This window comes from Micromys minutus (assembly GCF_963924665.1).
Source record: "Micromys minutus genome assembly, chromosome: 4".
NCBI classification, from domain to species: Eukaryota; Metazoa; Chordata; class Mammalia; order Rodentia; family Muridae; genus Micromys; species Micromys minutus.
Window position 1 is genome coordinate 65,054,049 of NC_137973.1, and position 26,399 is coordinate 65,080,447.

At 40.6% G+C, this 26,399-nt stretch overlaps 1 protein-coding gene across 1 annotated transcript in view; it reads left to right on the forward strand.

Annotated features, from left to right (window-relative positions):
• Positions 1-26,399, forward strand: part of TBCK (TBC1 domain containing kinase) — a gene marked incomplete at its 5' end in the record, with an annotated part of 140,900 nt that overhangs the window by 101,472 nt on the left and 13,029 nt on the right. Inside the window, one exon of the mRNA XM_080915166.1 lies at positions 19,020-19,195. Within this exon, the coding sequence (XP_080771292.1) occupies positions 19,020-19,195 (176 nt within the window). The remainder of the gene's footprint in view (positions 1-19,019; positions 19,196-26,399) is intronic.

Genomic DNA, 26,399 nt, shown 5'->3' on the forward strand with positions numbered 1-26,399 from the left:
TCAGTAGAATGTTAGACAAAGTATAGAGATGATAGTTGTACAGATGGGGTGGCAAACAGAAACCATGCTGTTACTCCTTGCTTGTCAAGGCTCTTGTCTTGCCTGATATGAGCACCCAAAGTTGGAGTGACAACTGGATCTAGGGGTTTTCCTTCATTAGAAGCAGTGTTTGGTGCTGTAGGGTAATGGTTAGGGCTTGAGTTGTTCAGGGCCCTGTAAACCAGGTGGCAATAGAAACTGCAGGATTACCTCTGCACTTTGTCTATAAGTGCCATTGTAGCATGGCAGAGCAAGCATGGTAAGACCAAGACAACAAGAAAGAAGCAGAGAACTGTAATCACAGTGAAACCTTCTGTTCCCTCTCTATAATGGTTTGTTATCACCTATAGTGCAGCTCATCCATTGTCTAGGTTGAGATCAAAAAGTGTCTATGAATTTCCTGTAAGTCAGTACAGTGTAATGTCTGTGGTGTTCCAACAGAAAAAAATATTTGTAAGTTTATAATTCCTAGAGGAATTCAAAATCAGACATTAGGTCACATCTCAAGATGGCCCCTGACTGTAGCACCTTAGGTGTTGAATGTATGATATATGAGATTCTTTTTCCAAATCCAGGATACTACCTAGGTTTCATGTTTCTTATGAACTGCAAGTCAGTGCCCTCTGCAGAGCTAACTTGATGGTCATGAATTCCTATACTGTGCTGAAGAAAAAAGAAAAAAAAAAAAAAAAAAAAAGACACTTTAGCTAGGTATATTAGAGTGGGCATGCAATTGTGATCTTTTAAAGTCTGAACTACATCTGTCTAAGCCTTTGCTTTTATGGTTTGAATTGAAAGTTTGCTGTTATTCTGATGAGCTCTTCTTAACCTGTAGCTTGACCTTTCTTTTCTACAGTATATTCTATTGTTTTAAGTTACAATAGGAAACTATAACATACCATAGATTGACTTCATTCTTTTATCCAGCTGTTTATATCCTCTTGGAAAATATTGGAACCTTGGATCTGTCATATTATAATTATAATCATTATTTTGAATTTACCTGGAATTTTGTCTAAATCACTTTGATCAATGTTCAGTAGTTTGTAGTTGACAGCTTTTGGAGGAAATATGTTTTGTTGATTTTTCATGTTCCTTGTACTTTTGCTCTGGGATCTGGGTTAGGTTATTGCTTAAGATTTTTGCTATTATTTTTGTTCTTTAAATTCAGGATGTCTCTCTCCTTTCAGCAGATATGTTTGCAGTGTTAAACAGAGGTTGGGTTACAGTAGGGTTGTGGTGACATTTTCATCTGGTAGACTGGTATCCCAGTCCCCAGGCTGACTCCAGTCTGTCGCTGTAGCTCTCACAGCAACAGTCACTACCCAGTAGTTAACCCAGTATGACTAAACAGTCGAGGGTGACTGGAAACAGACACTTGCTAAGTACAGGTTAGTTTAGGGAGTAAAGGGCTCCATTGCTGCTGCCTGTGCTAAAGCATTAGTATGAGAGAAAGGGAAGGGAAGCGTGACAATCACTGTGACTCTAGTGAGAAGTGTTGGGTTGTTAGAGGAAAGTAGAGGAGAGACATTTGTGGGAATGGGAATGATTGAGACAGAGGAAAAAGTGGGTAGATGTGTGGGAGCCTTGGTTAGCATTAGACTTTTAAAGAGAGGTAAGGATATGTGCCTAGATATTGTAAACAGGTCAGCATCTGGGCTTCAGGAAATAGTAAGAGGAACAAGTGAGAGAGAGAGAAAGGAATAAAGGAAAAAGGAGAGAAAGGAGGGACAGGAAGAGAGGGAATCATTAGAAAGGCACTAAGAGTAGGGGACAGTGTTGGCCTCCTGTGCCTACTGTACTGCATAGACAAGACTTATCTGTAGAGAAAGGTTGTTGGGTGGAGGTAGAAGATAATGGACTCTCAGGGAGAGGAAGAATAGCTGTAGTAGGGGAGGAGAGCTGGACAGAGATGTTAAGAATATGAAATCGCTGGCCTGAATGCCAGTTTTGTTTCTTCATGGATCCACTAGTTTTAGGGCTTTTTGTTTGTTTGTTTGTTTTGTTTTGTTTTTTCTCTCTGATCCTGGTCTAGGCTGTGCTCCACATGCTTTTCAAGGGAGTTCTTCTCCATGGGCTTCCAGCTCCCATTGCATGTAGGGTTTCCTTGGGTCTTTTGTGTGGGCTGTGGGCTATGAACAACTGAGGCAAATTCTGCCCCACTGTAGTTACTGAGGCCCCATAGGGTCAGGAATGGCCGGCTTGTATGATACCCAAAGCACACTGATTGATTAATGTTTGTGTTTAGTTCCCGAGTTTCCCTGTACAGGAGGCCCTGGCAGTAGTTGCTGGGAAATCCTTTCAAATCCATACGAGCACTGCTTTTGCAAAGGTCTTTTAGTCCAGTTTTCTTGGAATAAAATGCAGCAAGCAAGACCAGTCTGGTGATTAAGTCCATGCCTGATTGTAGCAGAAGTTTGTTTCCAGTAGAGCCTGAACCTGGAGGTATAGCTTACTGACTGTAAATTATTCTTGTTCCCCTTATTTCCTAAATTGTTATCCACTACTTCTGATGGTGCTCCTATTCCACCATGTTCCAAAGGGTTTTGTTTTTATTCTAAGAGGGGAGTATTTCTTTTTCTTTTCTCTTTCTCATCATTAAGGTGAATTTTGGATAATATTTATTCTTTGAGCAGATATTTATTGATCACATGCTTAGTACCTGATTCATTTCACATTAATGTGGACTGTTTCTGTTCTAAGTACCTTGATAAATACATGGACATGAAGAGAAGTAGTTTGGAATCAGGAACACAAAGAGGAGAAAACCTGCAGTGTCTGTCACACCTCATTTACAGCCTCATTTTCTGAGCCCAGTTGTTATTTAAAATGGAGCTCCTCGAGTCTAGCGTTAGCAAGATTTTTATCATTTTATATAAACATCCTTTCTCCCAGTATCAGTTCCAGATTTGGGATATCACTTAATTCAGTACACCAGAAAACTATTTTGGCAGATGGAAGTAATGTATCAGAACAGGATAAAAATAAAGCATGTATTAGAGTATAAGTTGAACTAAAAGTTAGCTCAAATACTTTGTGAAATGAGACATTTAAGTAAATATTGTAACCAAATAACTTAAAAATATGCCTTATTTTTCAGGTCATGGCACTGTAAATTAGGGGTGCGTGTTCATTATTGCTTTTCCTGGTGTACCTTCATATGTTTCTCATTTTTAAAAACATCTACTTGTTTCTCTGCAGCCATCTAAAACTTAGACATTATGTTTGGTATTTTTCACTATCTCTTTAAACATGTACTTATATCATTTTGCGAAATTATCTTGTAGAAATGAGAACTTGTAGTCACATGTCCAAGTGCTTGCTGCCTGGGATATAAAGCCACAGTATGGTCACTCTAACTCTGTAACACTGTAAACGCAGCTCTCCCTTCCCCGCTTCATGCAAGTATCTTCTGAATACAGACATGTCCTGTAAATCCCACAGTGAAATGAATACAGAAAGTCCATGGTAAGACAAAACATGCATCAGGACAATTATAGAATACATTATGTTCATGAGGGTTGGAGAAAGGGTGATAGAAGAGTTATGATAGAGTTCTTAATGGAAAACAAAAAAATATATTAATTATTTTCTTTTTGGCAAAAGTAACAATTGGCATGATATAGGGTAAAGTATCTGAAGCAGGGTTGGTCCAGCCTGGCAGCTGAGCTGATGTGAGACAGGGGCTTTCCACAGGCAGCAGGCAGTTCTCACAGCATGATTAGCATACCCACATGAAGTTGCAGGGAAGGCTGCCGTGGTGACAGTTTTCCTGAGCAGCCTGATTTAATTCAGTGTTGATTTGACACAGATCTTCTAACAATGTTTTTCTACCAGCAAGTCTACAGAATTCATTCTCTTCGTGGAGAGTGATGGGCACAGTAGCCTGACTCCAGCTAGCTAATGAATATCTGGGGTCTTGCACAGAGATGTTCCTTACACAACCTCAAAGTTCAGGGATGTCATTTCATGAATCACTGGCATTCTGTGACATTTAAAGGGAAATGGATTCTGGCACAATTCTACAGACAGGATAGCAACAAGAGACACCATTATATACAGGATCCAGGAAGCTTAATGATTTTCAAATCGCAGGGCATAAGTGTCCCATTTATTCAGCTCCCCACCCCGTACTTCATATAAGATATCCATATAAGATAAGTCAATGAAAATTTTCAGTGACATGAGTTCAAAAATCAATTAAACGTAGGTATAAAGTTTCAATGTTGATGTTATTAGTCTGTTTTATACTTGTACTAACACAAACCAGGGCCATAATGAAAAGCGACACCAGAGCTTTATGTGCAGCTCTCACACCTGAGAAAATCCCAGGGAACAGGGTTTTCTGTTCTTTCAAGCCCAGATGAATAAAGTTTAGCTAACATTGTTATCTGTATGTTTGTTTGCGAGCGTGCACTTGTACCAAGGGACAATCAAGTCGAGCTAACAAACTATTAAACTTTTTTATTTATCAAATGGCTAGTTTATTATGAAGATGTTTATTTTCTTGGACAAACTAAATTGCTCCTTTTGATTCTAAATATCCCTTTATGACAAACCAGATTTATGCACATATTTTTGTTATTCTTCAATTATGTCATCTTTTAGTGTTTCTTTTTCCATACCAAGAAGCTATTAAAAATCCTAATTGCGCTACAAATAAATTTACAGATAGGAAATTTTCATATGTAATCTTTGAAAAAAATACAAAGTATGTCTTTTTGTTTCTTTCAAGTTAATTGTTGTAAAGCTTTAAGCCTCTTTCGCTGCATGTGTTTGTCTTGTGTGTGTGTGTATGCACACATATACCTCATGGACATGTTGAGATAAGAGGACAACTACAGGAGATGATTACCTTCCACCATATGGGTTCCAGGTACCAGCAGCAGCCGGGTGTGGCAGCAACCACCTTTATCCACCAAGTCACCTCTCCAGCCTGCATATTGATATGCGTCCCCATTTGTAGGAATTTCAGTGTTCCTGGTTTTAACTTCGCATTTCTGTGTACATTTTCAGTTTCCCAGCACAGTTTGTTGAAGAGGCTCCAGTGTACCTTTTTCACTTTTGTGTCAAAAACTAGGTGGCTATAGCTATGTGGACTTGTCTTGGTCCTGTAGTCTGTTCCACTCATGTATCTATCTGGTTTCCTGCCAATACTGTGAAGGTGCTTATCTTTTGTTTGGGATCTGGGAGGAAAGGGCCTATTTTTCCACAGTTCCACATCACAGTCCATCATCAAAGGAACTTAAGGCAGTAACTGGAGGCAAGAGCTTGCTCGCCATGGCTGGCTCAGACTGCTCTTTTATAGAACCCAGTTTTGTCATAGATGGCCTTTATTGCATTGAATGTGTTCACATAATCCCTAGTTTCTCTAGGACCTTAATCATGAAGGGATGTTGGCTTTGTCAAATGGCTTTTCTGCATCTGCTGATTTTTGTCCTACCTTGTGTATTTTAACCAATTAATTCCTCTCCACTTTTAAAATTGAGCACTGATTTTATTTCTATAAGTAAAATATGAGCACACTTAAGCATCTCACAATTTGGCAAAAAAATTAAGTTTTAGATATTACTGGGATATATGTATCAAGTTACATGTTTACATTTTATAGACAATATAGTATCTTTAAGATTTACTTTGTCACAGAAAGATTGCCTGTAACTTTTAGCGATATTCCCTTGTCTTGGATTGCTTGTTGTTACACTTTTAACTTTTTATTGGTTGTGAATTTCACATCATGCACATCAACCCCACTCATCTTCCCCTCCCCTCATCCCTGCTCTCCACTCTTGCAACCTAACCCCCAACAGAGGAAAACATCTTGGTCTGGAAGCTGTAGTGTGTCCCACAGCACACCCCTTTGTCCATACTTATTTGCTTACAGATGTTCATTGGTGTGAGTCATTGGTCTAGAACGAGGTCTCTGGCTTCTGCTACACTCTCAGTACTGGATCCTCACTGGGGCTCCGCAGATATTCTGTTGTTGCTCTGCATCATGGAGATCTTGTAGCATGGGATCTGTAGGACCCGTGTCCTCATGTACTCCAGCAGTTCATTGATGGGGTAGATGATGAGGTGTGCCAACGCAAAAGTTCTGGGTCTGGGCCTGGAAGGTACCTGAGCTGGTCAGCCTGATGACTCTCCTGCACTCAGACCCTTTGTCTGGCCCACCCTCAACCTGCACATCCAGGGCCAGCTCTACTGTGCTGCCTTAGGTGGCAAGGGCCAAGGGGTGAGGAAAGGCATCTCTCTCTTGCCTATGCTGCTGCAAAAGTTGCTGAGCTCCTCTGCTATGCTCACACCCTGAGGTCAGTTCACCCTCAACTCCCACAGAGGTCTGCTCTCCCAGTGCTGCCGCTGGCTAGGCAGATCTCTTGCTCTCATGGCCCCAGGACCAGATTTCCCATGATGCCCAGGCAAAGAATAGGGCTAGTTCTGCATAGCCCTCAGATATCAGAATATCCCTGGGCAGCAGCTGAGGCCAGGGACATCCACGTGGATGGTAACAGACCCCTGCTACTGTAGGCTACTGACCTAGACATGGGCCCTAGTGCCAGCATAAGCCAGAACCCCACCATGGTCCCAAGTGGCATCAACAGCCACTCACATCAGCTGTTTCTCACTCCCTTCATTGTGCCCACATCCTTCTGGTTCTCTTTCTCTTCCATTTCTCTGCTACGTACTTCTTTTAGTGGTGCCCAGAGTCTCTGAGGACCTGGAGGGATCTCAGGAGTGGTCTCAGGAGTGTTGTGCCTGCTGATGCATTATAACACCGGGTGGGATAATCTTAGATATGGTCTATCCCCAACCCCAAGCCTGCACAGTGCCCAACATTGGCCATCTCAGCCTAGTTCCCTGTCTGGACCCCATGGTGCTCATCTATGACTGGCGTCTTGCTGTTCAAGTGGCTCCATTTGAGGGTAGGCTGTCTCAGGCTTACTTCTGCCAGGGGCCCATGGTCCTAGGCAGGGGTTCTTCTAGTCTCTGCCTCGTTCCCTACCCTGAGGGCTCTTCCAGGCCTGTGCTGTGCTAGGCTGATGGTTGTCTCAGGCTAGCTCCCAGTCTGGGTCTCCAGGTGCCTGACTGGTGTTCATCTCAGGCTTTCTTTTTTCAGGGAATGTTAGGCTACTCATCATTCAGATGTTCATAGGTCAGAATACCTATGAGTATAGATATAGCCACTCTCTTCTCTACCATCTACTGGTACACAGAGACACAGCAACACCTCTATTACCACATGTTAAGCTGCATTACAGAAGAAGGGATATATGAAGATTTTTAGTTTTAACAGTTTTAAAGTTAACTATATCTAATCTAAGTACTATAGTAATTCACCTTTACATAATAACTGATCATTTTAATTAGAAGTTCTGTTCTGTTTGGTAAACTTCTGCATATAAAATAGTTTATTGAGGGGTCTTTTTATTGGGACAGTGTTTGTAATGTGTTTATGCAGTGCATTTTAGTAATTAAATACATGTATATAATTTATAGTAATGTAATCAGGGTAATAAGCATTTCCTCAAACACTAATCATCTTCATATGTTGGAATTTCATACTCTTCTGGTCACGTTGAAATGTGTCATTGATTGTTTGAACCTATACTTACCCTTCTGTGTATGTAATAGAGAACCCAGAACTAATTCTTCCTCCCCAGCTGTGGTTTAGTATCTTTACAGAACTTCTTTTGATTCACTTTCTTCCAGGCCTTTCCAAGTCTCCAGTGACCACAGTCTCATTCCTTTTCTCATGGCACTGACTACAAGTTTACAGAAATGACATCATGTGGTCTCTGACTCTCTGTGTCTGACTTTCTCTCTCAGCATAATGGAACCAGTTTTATCCGCATTACTCTAAAGGGCAGGTTCATGCTTCATGGCTGAACTGTGCTCTGTCATGTTCATATGTACTTTCTTTACTGACTCATCGGCTCAGAGCGTAGATAGACTCCAGATCCTAGCTATGTGAATAGCACTGCAGTGGACATGGGAATGCATTCATCTTTTTAGTGACCAGAATTTGTCTCCTGTGCATGTGTTCCCAGTGGTAAAATCACTATTGCTAGGGCACATCTATTTTAGTTTTCTGAGAAATACTATATGGTATTCCATGATGTCTATCCTTTCTCCACATCTGTATCATCAGTTGCTATTTTTGTCTTTTTTGCTTACAGTGTTTCTAATTGGGATTGAGTGATATATCTTAGGTTTTGGCATCATGTCATCTTCATACATGAATAAATTAACTCTATGCTTTATAACTTAAATAACCTATATTTCTTTCAGTAAGTGAGCTTTTAAAGACAATTAAAATTTTAAGAAAAATAACAGTGAGTATGTTTGATATTTTTTTATGATTTAACAGGAATAGATGTGGAGTATTTTGTGTTCTTTTAACCTTTACTGTTTTGACATTTTGTCCTAATTTCTTGATAGTGTTGTGCTTTCGTTGTTTGGTTTTTTAGACAAGGTCTCAATAAGTACCCCTGGTTGGCCTGAAACTTCACTTTGTAGATCAGACTGGTCTCAAACTTTGTGAAATGCCTATCTCTGCCTCCTAAGTGTTTGGATTAAAGGTGTGTACCACCAAGCCTCAGTGACAGATTTTATTATAAAGGAATGTTAAATCTTATTGATTGCCCTTTCTGTATCTGTTGAGATAATTCCTCTATTCTGAGAGATAGTCAGTCACACTGGCCAATTTGTTTTATTTTTGAACCATTACATCAGCCCTGGGATGAGTCACACTAGACCCTGGTCTTTGGTCTTTTTAATGTGATGCTGAATTTGGTTTGCTACTATCTGTAGAGAACATTGGCATTTATAGTCATCAGGGTATATGTTAGTGTTCCTTTGTGTGGGATCTTTGTATGGTTCTTAGACTGAAGTGCTGGCTCCAGAAGAAGAGCCCTGCCAAGTTCTTCCCATTTCAGTTAGAGAAGAGGTTTAAGAGGAATTTGACTAAGTCATTTAAATATTTTGTCTAATTCTGCAACACAACTTTCATATTCTTGAGACTTCTCAGATGGGGGATTTTAATTATTGTTTCAGTGTTGCTGTTCATTATTTGCATATTTGGATTTCCAATTTGATAGTGTATATTTAGAAATGTATCCATTTCTTGTAGGCTTTCCACATTGTTAATATCTCATAGGGGTTGCTCATGGACCTTTGCATTTCTGTGCTGTGAAAACCCTTGTTTTCACCTCTCACCTTGAGTCTTCTTGCTCTTCCTTGTTAATCCAGCAGAACGTTTAGTTTACTGCATGCTTCTCTGTAAGGTGCCTCTTTGCCCGGGCTTCATAGATTCTAATATGTTGGGATCATTTCCATTTGTTTATAGCATTTTGTATTTCTTTTTTACTTTCTTCAGTTAGCCATTGGTCCTTCAGGAGTGTGTGACTGAATTTTCATCTGTGTGTATACTTTCTACTATGGTCAATCTGGGCTTCTCTTCCTTCATGAGAACATGATGTGATTTCAGTTGGTTTGGTTTTGTTTGAAAGATATATTTATTTTATTTATATGAGTACACTCTAGTTCTCTGCAGACACACCAGAAGAGGGCATCAGATCTCATTACAGATGGTTGTGAGTCACCATGTTGTTCCTGGAAATTGAACTCAGGAGCTCTGGAAGAGCAGTCAATGCTCTTAACCACTGAGGCATCTCCAAAATTTTCCATAATTTCAGTTTTTAAAAATTTATTAAGACTTAGCTGGGGAGTGGTGGCACATACCTTTAATCCCAGCACTCAGGAGGCAGAGACAGGCAGATCTTCTGGGAGTTCGAGGCAGCCCGGTCTACAGAGTGAGTTCCAGTACAGCCAGGGCCACAAAAAGAAACCCTGTCTTTTGGGAGAAAAAATGTGTTTAAAAGATAGATAGATAGATGATAGATAGATACATAGATAGATACTTGATATATTAGGTTTTCTCAATGAAATTTCGACAAAAATGACTTCTTCTACCTTCTTAAGGGTAGAAGTATTTATTGACCCATATGCTTGAGCAAAATATAAGGACAGTGGATGTGTATACCAGGGACCTGTTTACTCATGGCTGAATAAAAGGAAAGGGAAGGGGCTGTACAACAAAAGGCCAGGGCAACATATTGTCCTCATTAACAAGTTGACAATGCCCCCCTTCCTCTAACTGGGCCCAGCCTCTTGACCTTACCACATCCCAATAATGTCATCATATTATGAATCATCAACCAATCTCTACACTAGATTAGTACCTTCAGTTTGCTAGATTAGCAAACTTTCAGTGGAATTTCTTCCTTACAGGCATAGCCAGAGATGTGTTCTACTAATCCCATAGATGTTTCTTAATATAATCAAAGTAAAAATTAAAACTGACCGTCACACCGGATGTTTGGATTAGCATATGATCTACCCTAGAGATTGTCCCATGTATTGATAAGAGAGAGAAAATGTGTGTCCTATTGCTGTTGGGTGGGAAAAAAAAAAAACGTGTCCCATCGTTGCTGGGAAAAGATTTATACACAGAGTGACAGGAGGCAGAGACAGGAGAACCCCTGGCTAGCCTGGTGCACACAGTGAAAAATAAGAGACCCTGTCTGAAACAAGGTGGAAGGACCAATGCCTACACTTACCTTCTGATGTCACACATGGGACCACATTCCATGTGATGGAAGGAAAACAGAAAGAAGGAATTTGTGTTGTGGCAAAGCTCCGTGTTGGTTGCTTCCAGATGATCGTTTGGATTTTTATACACAGTCACCATACACCTTTGGGTATGTGCGGAGTCAGTGAGTGTTGTTCTCAGTACATTTCCGTTTCATCCTGGAATTCCTGAAGTGTGAATGCTGTCCATTTGGTAGTGTTCCATTCAATTCATATTCTCTGTCCTGCTAATTCTCCCTCCTTTTCCTATCTGACTACTGCTGCATCTGAGGTGAACTCAGCAGACATGTCCTCCAGGTCATAAACTCTTCCACTTATGGTCTTCTGTGGAAGCTGTTATATTTTTATTTTATTTATTTAGGGTTTTAATTGCAAGATTGGTCTTTGGTTTTTGTTTGTTATTTAAGTTCTGTCTCTTTGGTGAATTTCTTGCTTGTAAGTTGAATTGTTTTTCTCATTTCTTTGTAATCATTCATGTTTTTGTTTGTTTTGCATGTCTCTAAATTCAAATCATTGCCTTAAATTTTTTTCAAGAATCTCAGAATTTTCAAGAATTGTTTTCATTAATGGCATTGTTTCCTCTGATGCTTTTTCTTTACATTAATGTCTACATATTTGGTATGATGTTTACTTACTCTTGACGGTTTTTGTAGAAAAAGTCTTGCTTATACTGGATCTGTCATGGGTAGACAGACCATCAATCAGTAAGTGCATTGGGTTTAGTTATAGGCAGCTCACCAGCATCTCTTAGTTTCTTCAGCTTTGGTATCTACAATGTCTAGAATGCAATAGATCCCAAAACAGTCATGAATTTTCAAAGGACATAAGCAAAGTGATATGTCCATTGGCTATACATATTTGAGCCTGGGTAGAACCAGGGCTTGTGATTGTGTTTGTAGTTGGTGATGCAGCATATGAAGAGAACTGTTCCTTGGTCCCTCAGTGCAAAAAGAGTGGTTTCTAATAACAGCTACCATAGTTCCTGATCTGTAGAAAGTGAAGACATTCTCCAGGACCTTCAGGATAAATGTAGGAGATACCTGGGCCTCTTACATCAGCAGTCACTCCTTAGAGTCATATCCTTAGAGGATAGGGTAGAACTTTCTCTGTCCTCTGGGATGAGTACAGGTCATGCTGAGTTCTAGTATGGTCTCAACATTGTAGAACCCAAACTATATGTTCCTTAGGTCCCATTGGGCAATCCCCATTTGGTACTTGGTCTCATAGCACTATTAGCTGGTTTTATATAGATTCGAGCCATAGTTGATTCCAAGAGATTAGCACAAATGGTCTCAATTCTGTTTACTGTAGAGGAGAGAGCATGGAATATTTGAGTTTGTGGCATTGGTCTTCATGCTGTCTGAGTTATGGGATGTGGAGGAGATTTTTTCTATTCTGTGTGGGTTAGTGTAAGTGGTGATGGGACTTGTAGCTATGGTATCTGCTGTCTATACAGATGAAAATATCCCCAGGCCACACAGGGAAAACATCAGCAACAATGAGACTTGTGGTATTTGTTGATGCAGTCCTAGATCTGTTGCAGATATTATTATTCCAGTAGACAAAATCGAGTCCAGTCTGTCGGAATCTTAATCTTCAGGCTGTAGACTAGGACAGAAAGCTTCCCATTCCTCATTTAGTGGATTCTGATGGTGCTATGAACTGACTGGGCCTCTGGTTGCCAATTTACTCTAGTTTTAGAGTAGAGCTGTGTCTTTACAAGCTCTGACATAACAGGTGTAGGTGATGCTGAGTTTTTGCATTAGGAGCTAGTCTTGAAGTATGAAAGAAACCTTTCCTAATACTTGCAGGTCCAGCTCATGTTGGACTTGGACATGTAGTAGAGGCATCCTCTTATGCTGAAACTGCAGGATGTCAAGATGGCTGTCCTCAGTCCAGTGAGGTCCACTGGCAAAAGCTACCAGTCAGTTCAGGCAAGGTGACATTGGGTAGTACCATTGTAGAAGATTCCTTCTTTGGAACAGAGAAGTCCCTCCAACCAGCCATCTCCCCAGACTGGATTTCAGTGCTCTAAAACTATGGAGTCTGCTGGTACTACTGGTCAGATGCATACCATGAGGATGGCCCCAGCAGGGAGACTGCTGAGCTTGCCATTTGTGTTGCTGTTTCCTGGGTTACCTTTCTGATGCAGTCTGTGTAGAGCTGCCCAGCTTCCTTGCTGGTTTCCAGTTTTGCCTCCCTCTCTTCAAAGTAGATTTCCCTTTGTTCCACACCAAGCACCTCTGTTTGCCATCCTGTCTCCACTTCGTCTATTTTTCTTCTAAAATTATTATATTTGTTTATTCTCAATTTGTGATTCAGAGATTAAATGAATTATAAAATTACTTCTGAGATTCTTTTATCTTCAATAAGAAAATATCAAACATGAAAGCTAATTTAGCTTAATTGATAGGCAGCCTCCAGATTTGTCAGCCCCATTCCATAATATGCATTGTTATGTTATAAATTCAAGGCATATCTTCATGGTCTCTGGTTTTAGGCTTGACTGTGACATGAACAGCCTTACTGATCTCGTTAAAATTAAAATGTCTTCACATGTTTGAAAGAAGTTAGAAATACAGTTAAATATGTTGTGGACTTTGATGCTTCTGTACCCAAATTCTGATGAGAATTGTCTGACTTGGTTTATAGTGCATTCAAATAAGCAATTAGTTATTAAGAGCAGCTGAGCTCCCTCCTTTGCGTTCTGTGTCCTCTGCTGAAACTTTTGAGTCTTTTCACTTGATATAAATGGTTGGATGCCATGATAAGAAGCAAACATTGTGTCCTAGTTTACTTTCCATTGCTGTGATAAAGACCACAGCCATCACCAAGGGGAGTCAGCACAAGCACTGGAGACAAGAACTGAGGTACAGACCATGAAAGGACTCTGCTTACTGGCTTGTTCCCCATGGCTTATTCAATCTGCTGTCTTATACAAACAAGGACATCAACTCAGGGGTACTTACCACCCACAGTGGATGAGCCCTCACACATCTTTCATTAGTCAGGAAGATGCCCACACCTAGAGACCAATCTCACAGAAGCATTTTCTCAAGTGAAGGTCCTTCTTTCCATATGGCAAGAAACTAGCGAGCAAATATTTCATCAGAAATTAATAGTAATAATAAAACAATAAAATACTGACCTCACTTGATAACTTGTTCTTGGTGTGGCCATAAGAACGAATATGTAGAACTGCACACTTTCTTCTCAAGCATGTGCCAAAGCTGCTAATCAGAGACTATTTGGGCCATTGATTTGATACTCTTTGGTTACATGGTGATAAAAAATATTCTGAGTAGCAAGGAGCAGCTTAACAAATAGGTTGTATCTAAGTACTAATGCATACAAGGAAAGGGTGAGAAAGAGGACTGATGAGCTCACAAGCCCAACTCAAGTAACTAGTGTGCCTTGGAGGGCTGAGCTGGAGGTAGAGCTATAGCTCTGATTCTTGGCCCCAAGTCTTTGCTCTGAAGATCTATCTGAGGCTGGCAGAGGAAACAGGCCATGTCCGTGCTCTGGAGAGTAGCAGCAATAAGTAGCCCCTTCCAGGACGTCAGATGCTCCACCTCCAGTGGTTGAGTGGAGCCTAGTCCTTTTTGGGTTCTGCTTTTCACATATTAAGTTCTGCTCTTACTTGAAAATTACTTCCAAGAGTCTATAAAAGTAAGCAAGTAGAAGCAGCGCTCACCTGCCCACACTGTCCCCTTGCCCCTGTCTCAGTGCCTCACCCCACCCACACTGACACGTTCCTCACTTACTAGCACCTCCATCTCGTCTATCCTCACGGAAACAGCTTTAACTGGGTGGAGTATGACTTGTACTTGGTTTGGCGCTAAGTTCTCTCGGATCTGTCTGTATGTGTCCTACTTACAAGGAGGCCTGCGGTGACTACCACTGAGTCTTTATAAGTAAACCCCAAACAGCAGAATACTGAAGAACCTCCTCACTTTGTCCAAGGAAGGGAACAGGAGTGTGAATGGGCACTGCTGCTTATCAAAAATCAAGCCACCGAACACTAGAGTTAAAATAAATAGTGGCATTTAGTCTTCCTTCTTCAATCATTCATCACAAAACTGAGGCCCAGAGACTGAAATATCCCCAAGCTGGTACTGTAAATCGAAGGGGAAATTACTGTCTTTGAGGAAATTTAGCCTGCACTCAGTTTTTATAGAGCACATCTGTGAAATTTTTAGCATAAAACAATCACTGAAAAGAATTCTGTGTCTCCTCTCTGCATTTCACACTTTCTTTCATGGTGTCTCCTCTGTTTAGGGGAACGAAACCTCTCCTGTGTGAAAAATGCATCGCGCAGCCTCCAGAGCATAGCAGCTGTCTCAGACTCTGTTGAGGATGCTCTTTCTGGATCTTAGGAACCTCCAGTCCTCTAAAAATGAGAAAGATAAACTTTAAAAGTGCTACTGGAGAAACAGTGTCTTAAATGTATGGAAAACTTCTTTGTAGATGATGGGGTGTTTAGAGTGACGTTTTAGAGTGTCTTTTCTCTTAAAGCTTAAACATGATCATTTCTGTCTGTACCTTCGCATGCACGTGAAATACTGAACACTTTAAGTCGTCTGAGTAATGTCATGGAGAAAGATGAGAACTTGTTGAAAGTTTTTTAACAAACATCTCAATTCTACTTCGAATACTACAAAATATAAGGTTTTCTCAGCAGTATCTCTTTTTTAATTAGTTTTTCCTTATGAATTTACTTATAGCTGTGACATCTCACAAATTTCTGTTCCTATCTCTAGTATTCTTAATATTTTCAGTGTGATGAACTCTGTGAGGCTGAGTTTCACATGTGTAAATCTGAATTTACCTTTTCCTTACTTGTCCTTCCTTTTTCCAGTCTCATTTTAAAACTGTAGGGCCAAGATGTATTTATCATGATGTGCTCCCTGGACCTGTCCCCTTCTGTCTTATTTCATATATCTGCCTTTCTTCCTTTACTTTTTGATTTATTCACCCAGTTTCCCTTAGGAGCTACATCACCTCAACTTTCTGGTAGGTTATGAGATGCAAAAGCCTTTGAGAAAGTTCCTAGTACAGTATGAGACTTGTGCTGTGAGTCATAGAGCAGGGTCAATGGCTCAGGCACTGATTAGATATTGGGGAATTTAATAGGGTGGGGGTAGGATTTCAAACAAGCTCCTCACTAAAAATTCCTGTTTCATTTATACTAGCTTGAAAGTGGGGTGGGGGTGGGGGATAGAAAGCTTTTTAGTGCATACTCGAGCGCGTATGCATTGAAGGATGAATTGTGTGTGTGTGTGTGTGTGTGTGTGTGTGTGTGTGTGTGTGTGTGCGCGCGCGCGCGCGCGCATGTGTGCATTCCACAGCATAGATCCTAAAGGTAGAACTGATGTGTTAGAAGTAAAGCCCAGGCATCTCCCACAGTGTCAAAATGCTGTGCTTACAAATAGCAAAATGAGTTTTCATATTTAGATGCTTGGGACTTGGTGGGAGATACTATAAATCCATGCCAGTAGCCATTTCAAAGGTCTAGACTACTACAGGGTTTTCATCAGTAATCTGCCAACTAAATTCTGACTCCGGATAAACAAAACAATATGATTTTTTTAAATTATCAAATAGATTTACATTTTGAACTTTTACTCTCTAAGCTTGCTCTACCCTGGATATGGTGATAAACAACTCTAATCTTAGCTCTTAGAGGCTGAAGCTGGGGGTCACAAGTCCAAGGTCAATCTGAGCAGCATGGCAGTTACATATTACAAAGTAGAGAAGAGGCTGATGGGATGCTCCCGCCCATAACAAGGTAGGCACGAGGACCTAAATTCGTCCCCAGGATGAAGTTAAAAAGCCAAACATGGTAGTGTGCTCAGCTCTAGCCAGTCAGTATTGTATACTCAATTGTCTCCAAACCAATGACAGAAACTGTTTCAAAAAACAAGGGAATGACTCCCGAGGAGTAACATCTGAGGTTGACCTCTCTCCTAAATGTACACATGCACACCTGCAAGCAAACGTGAGCCCACATACAGATGTACACCCACACATTTATGTACCCAGAAGCACATACACACAAAGTCAAAAAGGAGAAAAAAGATAAGTTTCAATTGTTGAGAGTTCAAATCTAATAGTACCAAATAAATAATTCTGTGCACTGAAGGTTTGTGAAAAGTTAAAGTCAAAACTTTCTTGTGATAAAACCTGAGTTAGATGTAGCTGTTCCAAATCCCCCTGCATCATCTGTAACCAAGGCCATGAGCTAGAGGCACCAGTCAAAGGAGGAAAGTGCCAACACACTTAGTGCTAGCGTAGTGAGGTAGACAGTGTGCAGAAGAAGCTGTTTATAATAAATAATAAAACTGCTAAGCAAACTTAAAACATACTCAAATATGTATTTTATAATAATTTTACTCTTCTCTTCTTAGTGTAATTGGCCCAAATACCTTCATTTATTTTAACTCCTAAAGTGAATCTACATGTATCACACTACAATCCTTTTTTACATACATCCAGAGAAGGCTGGAAAGTTACACTTTTTCTGTGATTCCTCTACTGTTCATAAAATATTATCAGGCATGGAGGAGCAGCTCTCAGGAGGCAGAGGCAAGCAGATCTCCATGGATTTCAGGAATAGTCTACAGAATGAACTCCAGTACAGCCAGGGCACAGAGAAACCTTGTCACAAAAAACGGAAGAACTATACAGCAGGGAAAGTTGCCCCTGCCCCAAACAGGAAGCAGCACTTGGAGAAAGCAGGCCCTGCCCCTCACCTAGGCAATGCTGGAGAGCTGGCCCCATGTAATTTATGAGTGTGGGAGAGCTACCAGACTGACCAACTCAGATACAATTCAGACCCCGATCCAGCGCCCTGAATTGGACCACCCCAACATCTACCCCATTGTTGAACTGATAGAGTGCATGAAGGGGCTGGTCCTCCAGAACCAAAGCTACAGGATCTCCATGACACAAGGCAGTAACAGGATATCTGAAAAGAGTCCCAATGAGGATCCAGTATTGATAGTGTAGCAGAAGCCAGAGGTCTTGAACCAGACCAGTGTGACTCATTGCAATGATCATTTGCAAGTAAAGCTGTTTGGGGAAAAGGTATACTATGAGATGCACAGCTTTCACAGCCAGATTTAGGGTTTGTTTGCTTCACTTTGTTTTGTTTTGGGGGGAGGTTGCAAGAGCAGAGGGTAGATATGAGAGACTGGGAGATGAGTGGGATTGGGGTCCATGATGTGAAATTCACAAAGAAGCAATAAAAAGTTTCTTTAAAATCTACTGTACAGCAATGTTCTTTCCTAAAAACCTCTCCCATGCACATTTGGTTGGGAACGAAGCTCGGGATACTCTTTCTTCAGAAAGGACACTCCTATAAAGTGCTCTTCCTTATCAGCCAGGGAATGTCCTTCAGGCAGATGATGCTTCCCTTCAAAATGAGTGACTGCAGGCGGGACTGGGTCAATCAAAGCTCTGTATTTTATCACCAAAGATGTACCACACGTGTGGTGAGGAGCACCTGCAAGACTGCAGTCTAACACAAAGGATGTGGAGAAACTTATGAAGCTTAGCCATTTTCATTTCTGGTCGAACATTAACAAGGTAAATGGACGAGTGTTTTTGCCACTAAAGAGTTTAGGACAGAGTAACCCCAGAGATGAAAGCCGACATCAACTTCCAATTAGACACAGTATTGGTTTTGTTTTCAGAATAAATTTGTCTGGTGAGCCATTCATATGAAATATTAAATTGCAGGTCCAGAGTAGAATAACAGAATGAAACTCAGAAAATGAGAGAGCAGTTAGACTCAGTTTTGATAGTGACTAAGCATATACGTACTTCCTCCTTGAATTGCCGTGCTGACAATCAAGGAAATGTTAAGAGCTCTTTGTGGTTTGGTTGTTGTTGGTTGGTTGGTTGGTTATACGGACTAGGACCTGGTGCATACGGAGCAAAGGCTTCTCCACTGAGCCACATTCCCAGCCTTTGAAAGCTCTTAAGTGATGAAGTTGCATCACAGAAGGTTTCATTTTCAGTTAATTTCTGTTAGGTTTATCGCATTGCTTACTGTGGGGATATAGGAGGGTAGTAATACTTCTCTCTACTAAACAACACAGAATGACTACTAAAATCATTGGTCTCAATTAGCCCCGTATCATAGAACAGGTGAGAAGATGAACCCTAGTTTGACGGTCTGAGGTCTGTTTAGTAAGAACAGTTATACTGTAGTTTCCCAAATTGAGCTAGAGTCATCTTCTCCTTGGGCTATACTGAAGATATAAACTGCCTATAGTTTGTCTCTATAAAATTGCCAATATTTTTGTTCCTTGTACCTTTTCCTTTTTCAGTCAAGAGAATCCATCCCTTTAAGTGACCTGAAATCAGAAGTATCACCCCGGATTTCAGCAGAGGACCTGATTGATTTGTGTGAGCTCACAATAACAGGCCACTTCAAAACCCCCACCAAGAAAACCAAGTCCAGTAAACCAAAGCTTCTGGTGGTCGACATCCGAAACAGTGAGGAGTATCCTTGGCTGTGGTTTGAAAGGGTGGCAGTGCCCTACTCCTGTGTCTTCCTTTCCTTACATGGGGTGTATAGAGCAAGCCTTGAACATTTCTGGGATGGCTTTGAACTTGAATAGCTAAGTAACCCTGGAACTGCATGCAAACATGGCCTTGCACATTGAGAACCAACTCAAAGTCATAAAAATGTTTTTCAAACTCTACCCAGACATTGGGGGAAGGGTGTGCACATGTGTGCGTGCATTCATTGTGGCACTAGAGGTCACTTGAACTTTTTGTTTTGTCTTTTTTAAAAAGCAATGCTGTGGACCAAAGCCAGAGCAAGAAGCTCTCTACCACTGATCTATGTCTGTAACCCTCATGCCTTTTTAAATATTTATTTTCATTTTGCGTGTATGAGCATTTACTCAAAAGTATATAAATGGAACTGGAGTAATGGACACTTGTAAGCTGCCATGTAGGTACAGGGAGCTGAATCTAGTCTACTGAAAGAATGCCCAGTGCTCCTAACTTTGGAGCCATCTCTCCAGCCCTATACTTTTTCTTAACAGAGCAATTCGTTCCTACACAGAATTTTTTTTTAAGTATATGAAATATAAATGAAGACTCTAATAACTTTAAATTTTCACATTTATGTCTTGTTCCAAGTATAAAAGCAAAGAACTAGTGGTAGCCAACCAATGAAGTTTTACATGCCAAAACCTGCATTTCATGTGCATATTTTAGTCTCAGTTTTTTAAATGAAATTCAAACCATGCTTTCCCAGAATTGCAAAAGCTATGTGAAAAATCTTAGGTTACTTACAGTACAACTTAAAAGCCCACAGTTTCAAATATAACTCAAATATAACTTGTTTTTGGAAACAGGCTCTCACTTTATAGCCCTGACCAGCCTGAAACTCACTCTGTAGACCAGACTGCCCTTGACTCACAGAGACCTGCCTGCCTCTGCCTGAGTCCTGGGAGGGAAGGTGTATATCACCACACCCAGTCCACAACCCAGTCTTTCTTCAAAATGTTCCTCTTATTTTCTCTATAGGATTATAGGACCCTGAGTTTAGAGAAAGTAAAGACACAGTGTGCCTGGGGTTTAAAGCTTTGGGTTACAGAGAGCCCTTAAGGAGTGGGTGTGTCGGAATAAGTTCCAGTTGACTGGTCAGAAGTTCTGATCTGATACTTCAAGAATTTGGAATCACTTTATTCTTTTAATATTTTATTTTGTATTTTGCCCAAGCCTTTAATTAAAATCATTGTCTTTTAAATTATCAAAAAGGCTGGTAATGTAGCTTAGTACAGTGCTTAATACACAAGCCTGAGGCTCTGAGTTTGGATCCATAGTCAGATAAAAAGCTGAGAGTAGGGGCATGTGCCTGTGTCTACACTCTCAGCACTGAGGCTACAGAGACAAGAAGGTCCCTGAAGCTCCCTAGTCAGTCCATCCAACCAAATCAGTGAACCCCAAGTTCAACAAAGAACCTTCCCCCAAAATAAGATATAGAATGATAGAAAATACCCAACATCAAATCTGACCTCCACAGGCACAGACACAGAGAGAGAGAGAGAGAGAGAGAGAGAGAGAGAGAGAGAGAGAGAGAGAGAGAGAGAGAGAATAAAAAGTGTGTTGTATTATGTTACTCTTAATTTAAAAAACTATTATTATTATTATTAAAAATATAATGCATATACATATGTATAGATAAAACACCCATACATTTCTATTTTTAAGCAGATAGAATATTATGTGAATACCACATCTCAGATCCTTTGACTGATTACTTGAAATTCACAACATTCATCGCATGGAAGTGCTCAGTCCAGGTCTCCAGCTCTCTCTAGTTGCTTTTCATGGTCACACTCTTTATTTTCTGCAGGGTATGTGCAGAGAGAGTGAGAAAACAGAGGAGGGAGTCTGAACAGTGTCCTCTGATAAGTAGAGTGGGCTGCCTGTGTAGGAACGGGTCTATCTTCCCAAAGTTCTTGGACTGAACTTGGAACTAGGCTTAGCGACCTGGCTTGAAATGTCCACTATCTATAGTTGAACGCTAAAGCGATACTATGAATAATTACATTTCAGTGAGCCAAGTTTTAATAATAGCTGCTACTTACAGTTACCCAAGTGTGGTGCTGGTCCTAAGACGTGGAGTCTTCAGCCACTTTGGTTGATGAAGAACTAACCTTAAAGAGACTAAAGAACCAGAACCATATAATGACCACATAATGACTGTACAATGCTGATAGTCAGCCAGTGGAACTCAAGCTGCTAGACTTTGTGCTGTTTGCCTGGTTGTTATATTTATATGTATTTATTGGGGATGGTGCATACCACGGTGTGCATGTGCAGGTCAGAGGACAACATGTAAAGTTGGCTTTCTTCCATGTGGGTCCTGGGAATCAAACTTGGGTCATCAGCTTGGCAGCAGGCACAGTTTACTCACTGAACCATTTCAGCAGCCCAGTAGTGATGGTTTAAAACTTAAAGCCATGGTCTAAGATCTGATAACATTTCTGACCTCTTTGGTACCAGGCATGCATGCAATATATAAATATACCAAACACATAAATACATCTTAATAATAAACAAAATTTAAAACTATTGAAATGACCTGCGAAGTATTATGGTATGCTGACTCAGTTCTCTTCGAGGTAAAACTTTACAATTATTGTAGGTCTAGTATCACTCTACCAATCATAGTTAGTGTACTTTTAAAATAATCCCATTTCTTCCTTACCATAAAACAGGGAAATAAGAACATCCTATGATTTTCTTCTCTAAAGAAAAGTATTTTTGAAATGTTGCTGTTTCTCCACATCTTGTTTCACCCAATGCTTCTGTTCTGTTTTGGAAGCAAGGTCTCTGGAGTGCATGCTAGCCTCTGACTTGCTGTAGCAGAGTGGCCCAAAACTAAAACTACCTTCCCCCTCACGCCCCGTAGTGCTGGGACCCACCAGGTCTGCTTTTTGCTGTTTTAAAACCAATTCAGTGAGAGGGTAACATAAGTCTCATGTCTCCATGGATGAAATCTTTCTTCATTTGTGTTTTAGGGATAATGGATTTCTCAACTTACATTTTAATCTCATTTTTCTAACCTATGTAAAATAATTGAGACACTTGTTTGTGAAAGGAAGGTGGAACTTTAAATCTTAAGCAAATGAACTTTGTGCAGTCAACTGCTTAGGGCAGCTGCCTGGGATTCTCTGGCTGCTGTGGTCACTTAGCTATTGTCTGCTTTGGTTACAGGTAAAGAGAAGTGCTTTGTCAAAGCAGCAGTAGAGTACAGACAAAGAAAGCTGAGGGCTGCAGCGGGACTGCACACACTGGGCAGTAAAGCCCCACCCCAGACTTAGAATGGGCTCCTAAGCCCCGCCAGCATTGCCAGAGGCAACAGAGAAGTAAACAGCTGTAGTTATATTTTACTTTTGTCTGTTTCTTTAAGAAGCTTGAAGTGTTTCTAGGTAAAGCTTTCTTCAACGTATCATGGAAATTGTGGAGAAAGGCAATAGAAAATATTTCTTGCGTAGTGCCATAAACTTTGAGTAATGTTAATGGCTTCAAAGGTAATACTCAGTACAACTGTTGTTTGGTAGCTATAAATATTTGGAGTTTCAAATTTCCTGGAGTTCATATTAAAGGTGGCCTTACTCATGCAAATGTGGGTCCAACCGATGTTATCTGTAAACAGGAAAGCTTTGAAGGAATGTTAATCTCATTTTCTGCACTTGAAGGCTGAGTTTTACAGCTTTATCTTTAGAGCTCTTGGGAAAGGGGAAGAAAAGAGGAAAGAAAGACAAAAAAAGGAGGAAAGGAAAAATAGGAAGTCCAGCTGCAGGCTTACACTTATTTTAAAATCAACCCCACTGTTTGCATTATTACACCAGCCTCACTTAGTGACTGTTCTTTCTACCACGTCCCTAAGAAAGTGCTTCTGACATTATCTTCAAAGTGCCGTAGAGACCTGTGGTCAGAGGAAGCTGGTCACAAAAAGGATCTACAAGATTGTGTTGGTCCCGAGTAAGTTTGTATCCAGTCTGTCTAGATTAAGTTTTCTGTCATTTGGAATCTACTGTCTGAATGGACCTTCTGTAATGTGGGGTGTTCAGTAGCTACTGCTGAGGAATAGCTCCACTACTTGGATTAATAGTTGTCAGAGTTACATGAGCAGTTGATACCATTTGCTGATCCAAAGCAGTTGGCCCTGTTCAAAGACATTTGCTAGGCAACAGGAATCCAGAGTTAAACCAGAGCCGTAGAGTCATATATTTAGAATAGACTTTTAAATAAATTATGCCATCTCACTGTGTTGTGAGTCACACCTAGAAATGCAAGGATGTCATAGGAATGCAAGCATGGGCGCCTGACTCAGATGCTGGCTACTTACGTCACAAGTAGCTGTGGTGAGCAATGCAAACATATAGAAAGTGTTTGAGAGTGCGGATACTCTCTCCATAAACAGTCAGATCCAGAGAGGTCCGGGACACATTGAAGACATTGCAGTAAAATGAGGGGCCATCACTGAACTATATGAAGGTCAGAAATGAGATTAGAGTTGACTTCCTGAGAGAATTTCTATTAAAGAAATAGAACATTAAGCTCTGTATTCCTAGGGAAGCTGCTGCCTCCCAGGGGACAGGGAGGGGGGAGCTGTACAGAAAGGCCTAGTGCTCTCTCCCCAGTATGCAAAGAACAAAAGAAAATGATCATGACGGTGATGATGGTGGTCATGATGGTGGTGGTGATGGTGATGATGGTGGTGGTGGTGGTGGTGGTGGTAATGATGATGGTGATGATGGTGGTGGTGGTGGTGGTGGTGGTGGTGGTGGTGATGGTGGTGGTGGTGATGGTGGTGGTGATGATGGTGATGGTGGTGATGGTGATGATGATGGTGGTGGTAGGGGGAGGCTAGATGGGGGTTAATGGTGTAGGTAAAGCTAGAAGTATGGGGATTCCTCTGATCCACAGTGTGTAAACATGACATTTTCTTTGCTGTTATACAGAGTAAGGTCACAGGCTTTTTGTTTTTCAGGGTATTTTTGCCATAGCAACAAAAAACTAAGATACTCAGTATCTCAGTATTTGTGATTTTTGAATGACTCTGCAGGTTTTTACAAAACATATTCAGGTACATTCCTTTACAGTATAGATTGATCTCCTTTATGGTGTCCAGAAGCTCTGTTTCATCTTACTGATACCATACAAGGATTTGTGTGGTGAGCAAAAAAAAACATAATTACCGAGGACCAAAGGTCCTTAAGTAACCAAAATTGTTTTCTTCCTTGTCAAACAAACTAAGACAAAAGAGACTTCTTGCTGTAAGTGCAGGACTGCAGCTAGGCCTGGCTCCTTCTCCTCTGCTGTTCGCCAGCACCGCAGTGTGTCCAAACATCTGTACTCACTCAGCCTCTGCCCCTTGACAGTGCTCTGGGAGGGTGTCCTTAGACGGTTTCCAGGACCGCACTATACAAGGGAGCTGTGCACTAAGGGCTGCTCCTTTGTGTTTGTCCCCTAAGCATAATGAGAAGAAAGACTTGAAGTAAGTATTTGGGGTTTAGACAGAACTTTCCTCTTCTACAAAATTCTTATTTTTATCATGTTTTGTCAAGCATTTTAACATTTAATCCCCATTTTTAAAAAATAAAACCATAAAGCATAACTAACAGAAAATTCTGCAAATAACAAGTTGGTAGCATACTTTTAGTGATTAAAAGGCAGTATAGACAAGTCTCCTTGGAAAGTACATTCTAAACAACATGTAAAAATTATTCAGATGTGTCTTTGATTCTATGTAATCATGTTGAATATTTGTATGTAGACAACAATATATTCACAGATTTTAATTTTGAGCAGTTTTTCTTCTACAGTAGGTGATTCTAGTTTTCTGTTACATGGTATTCTGCTATTCTATAATGAGCATTCAAATGTGATTTTATGTTCTAAACCTTAACACATCTAAGCACTATCTTCTTTCATTTTTGAGAAAGAAAATAAGGTTGGTCCAAGTTTGCCTCTTGTACCTGGCTCTGTCCTCCATGCTGTCTTCTCTGTCAGCTGTGGCATGATTACCTAACAGACACCATGGCCAAGGTCACACATTCACCAAGGGCAGTATCCGAGGCTGTTCAACCAGGAAAGAAGGAACAGGTGGGCTGTGTGAACATGTCTGTCCCAGCACTTGATAGGATAGATTTCTATTGACTTCTGCTGTCAAACCACTGAAAGTAAAGCTGTTCCCAGTCTGGAAGTCCTGGCTGAGAAACAGAAGTTCTTATTGGCAGCTGCTTCAGGCTTGCTGAGAAGTGAGCACTGGACTCCTGGTTGGTATTATAAATATCACTTTTAAGGTGTCCACTGAAAACAAAATTGCTTAAATATTTTTATGTATTTCTAGCATTCTTATTTTTAAGAGACCCCATTGTTCCTGAAGACTACCATTGAGACTATAGGATGATTGTTTTTAGAAACAAAGGGCACCCAGGCAGTGGTGACGCACACCTAAAGTTTTAGGGTCCTCTACTTGTGTTTATAAATGGTCTCCCCATTCTACAATTATCTAAGCAAGTCCACTGAGATTCCAATGTGAATTTTATCTTTCATTTTTTCAGAATGTATTTGATTATTTCTTTTAATATTAGCATTAAATTCTGCTTGCTACTTCTAAAAAAGTGGGGCTAGGATCTGCCCTCCTTCCTTGAGGGAGGAGCTGGGAAGCCTGCAGACTGAGCTCATTGGCAACTATTGTTTGATTGTGTATGTTTTTCCTTCTGTGGTGAGAAGTGCAGAGGGGAAATAGAACTTGATTGGGTCATAACCTTGAAAATTATCACTATTCTTAAGTCCCTTATGTGGAAGTTTGGGGAGGAGGCTTTATTGAACATACAAACAGCCTTTTGTGGTAGTCAGTGGTGATTATTAAAAATGAGCGAAATATAACCTAAACTTCTCATTGCACAGTTTCCTCTGTGTTTTTCCCCACAGTAGCACCCAAATGCAAATCCAGTATGCTGCATTTCTGCTAAGAATACTAGGGTTTTCCTTTACTAGCTGGATAAAGATCATTGTCACAGCAGCATGGGCACAGTCTAGCCCCCACCTCCCTTTTATCTCATGTTTAAAGTCCCCTGTGTTCTCCTTCCCCACTGGAACTACATAATCTCTGCCTCAATTTTTCATCCCCCCTACACTCCATTCCATGTCTTTGTCCTAGCTTTTAT